Source organism: Penaeus vannamei, chromosome 14 (assembly GCF_042767895.1).
Source record: "Penaeus vannamei isolate JL-2024 chromosome 14, ASM4276789v1, whole genome shotgun sequence".
In the NCBI taxonomy this organism is placed as follows: Eukaryota; Metazoa; Arthropoda; class Malacostraca; order Decapoda; family Penaeidae; genus Penaeus; species Penaeus vannamei.
In genome coordinates, this window is record NC_091562.1 from 11,855,484 (window position 1) to 11,857,983 (window position 2,500).

Sequence of the window (2,500 nt, forward strand, 5' to 3'; positions counted from 1 at the left end):
TAATGAGCTTTTTATGGTCTTTATTTATTGACTTGCTAATGAAATTCTTCAAGAGAAAACTGGAAGTAATAAGTAATGAAGCAGATTATCCCATCACAGTCAAAATTACAGCCTGAAAACTATCCAGACATATTACGAGAACAAACTTTCACAACAAAATTAAACAGCTTCATCTTCTATGCTTCCAAAAGCTGTTAACTGCCCAATCTAAATCATGCAGACATGAACATATATTCAAAGCAGAAATAAACAAGTGTAACACTAGTAAGCCAGTAATCTTTTTTTTTAGAAACTATCATATCCATTAGGCTTATCTTTCTTAATTTTGCTCTCATTCAATATCAAATGTTGAACTCTATATTTACATTTATGTACAAAATGTATTTCTTATAATAAGCCAATATATGATATCTTTTAAATTTCTTATGAGGGCTGAAGCTAAAAGGGATTAGTCACACTAGCTTACAAAAGGAACCTTGATTTCCACTAACCTTTTCTGTAATCTCTTTCCTTCTGTCTTCTTCATCTCGTTTCTCCATCTCCATATCGGTAGCAATCCTCACACTCTGCCTCAGTGCTTCCTCCAGCTCCTCAATCCTCTCATTCTTCTGCTTCACCACCACAACGAGCTGCTCCAATTCTTCAATCTTTTCATTCTTCTTCAGTTCCTCTTCCAGGGAATGGATCTCTTCCTCCATCTCTTGGATCCTGTCTCTCTGCCTCTTGTTCTCATCACTCAGGTTATTGATGAGGGAATCTTTGAGCTTGATATCCACGTCCATCTGATCGAGCTGGAGTCTGTATTCCCTCTGCCGGCCCTCCATCTCAAGCAGGTCTATCTCCTGTTGATCTGACCTTGATGAATCTTCACAAGGCTGGATTTTTGAGGTTTGGTTTTCACAGTGTGTCAATTTGCAAGAGGGAGATGATGACATTTTTTTTTTTTTTTTTGGTTGGGAGTTGTAGTTGATGTGTTGATAACATACCCATAGGAGGTCATGTTGGTTGTATCCAAGTGGCAGTGGGTATGTGCATTTAGTAGGCATGCACAGGTTGGTCGTCATGGGAAGGGAACAGTTCCATGAGGCGGTTGGTGTGATAGGCAGCAGTTTTTGATACATGGATTGGCAGATCAATCACAGATGTTGGCCAATCAGTATATATATATTTTTAGGACAGTATTTTGTTTGGTGTTGAGTGGTCGGAAGGTGGGCAAAGAAAGGTAAAATGCAATTTGTAAACAAATATCAAATAAAACTACTTAAAATAGAAAAAATAGATTAATTCATAACTAAATTACTTTGAACTTTACACATCCCTTCATTTTATATCTGAGGTCCAACAAGAAACCAACAAGATTCTTTGTTTAATTTTCATCCATTGCACAGGCACATCAAGATATATTAATGGAAAAGTTTTATTCTTTTTATAATTCATATAATCTCAAAGACTGGGCACTCGCATCATGATATCTTCAATTAGAACCCTATTTATTAACCTCAGAAACTACAACAACAACAATAACAACTTAACAACACAGGTAACGCTCATTGCCTGTGACAAACGTTCATCTAATTCTAATGCTTCAAACATGTTCAGGATTATCATGTTACAGTCTGGTAATTCATTTAGAAAAAGCTTTTCATTAGGCCAGTAAATCCTGAGGCAGCATTTTGAAGTGGCTGTATTATACAAATTATAAGCATAATAAACCAAAGACACAGATGATAATGAAAAGAAAGAGAGGGAGAAAAGGGCAAATGTAAATGAAACAATACACAGGAAGAAAAAGAAAATGTGAGAGGAAATCAAAGAAAAAAAGTGGTTAGAGAAATAAATACCATAAAATACACAAATAAACATATTAGAACAAAAGCAATATGAAAGAAGTAAAAGGGAAAAAAAGATAAGGAAAAAATCGTCAATAAGTGGAAAAACAAAAAACCAAACAAGAACACAAATAAGGAAAGAATTCCATGATACAGACAGTCAAAAAAGCATAACAAGGTGTAGGTGAGAGCGTTGGGTTGGGGGAAGCAGAACAGACGACGCAGTGTGAAGACAGCATCCGGCAATGCAGGGGGAGAGAGAGAGAGACGGCCTGTTAGTAAACACAGCAGCATGCGGTGATTCTCCTATACAGCTGGCCCCTCAATCTCCATTACAAATTTCCACTACCTTTTCTTTTTCTCTCGCACAAACACTTTCTCTGTGTCATTCAGTCACGAAGGCTCCTTCTCATGTTCTATTCTACAGTGAATAAAGAAAAAGAGTAAGATAGAAAGAATGAAATTAAAGGTCTAGTTCACTTCCATACTGGAATGGATGTTATTATATATGACATTCATGATGTAGCCTAGTTTTTTAAATTTCCTTACTAAATTAATGCTAGTTTCTATTTCTGAACAAAAAACTATTCTTTATATGATGCATTAGAAAGTTAAAGTAAGTTCCTTTATTTCTGTATAGCATTTACCTTGTTATGATTACTTTCAAAGAA

At 35.6% G+C, this 2,500-nt stretch overlaps 1 protein-coding gene across 1 annotated transcript in view; it reads right to left on the reverse strand.

Moving 5' to 3' along the window:
* Nucleotides 1-2,500, reverse strand: part of LOC113815960 (golgin subfamily A member 4) — a 306,648-nt gene that overhangs the window by 18,915 nt on the left and 285,233 nt on the right. The window contains exon 24 of the mRNA XM_070129428.1: nt 492-875. Coding sequence (XP_069985529.1) covers nt 492-875 — 384 coding nt within the window. The remainder of the gene's footprint in view (nt 1-491; nt 876-2,500) is intronic.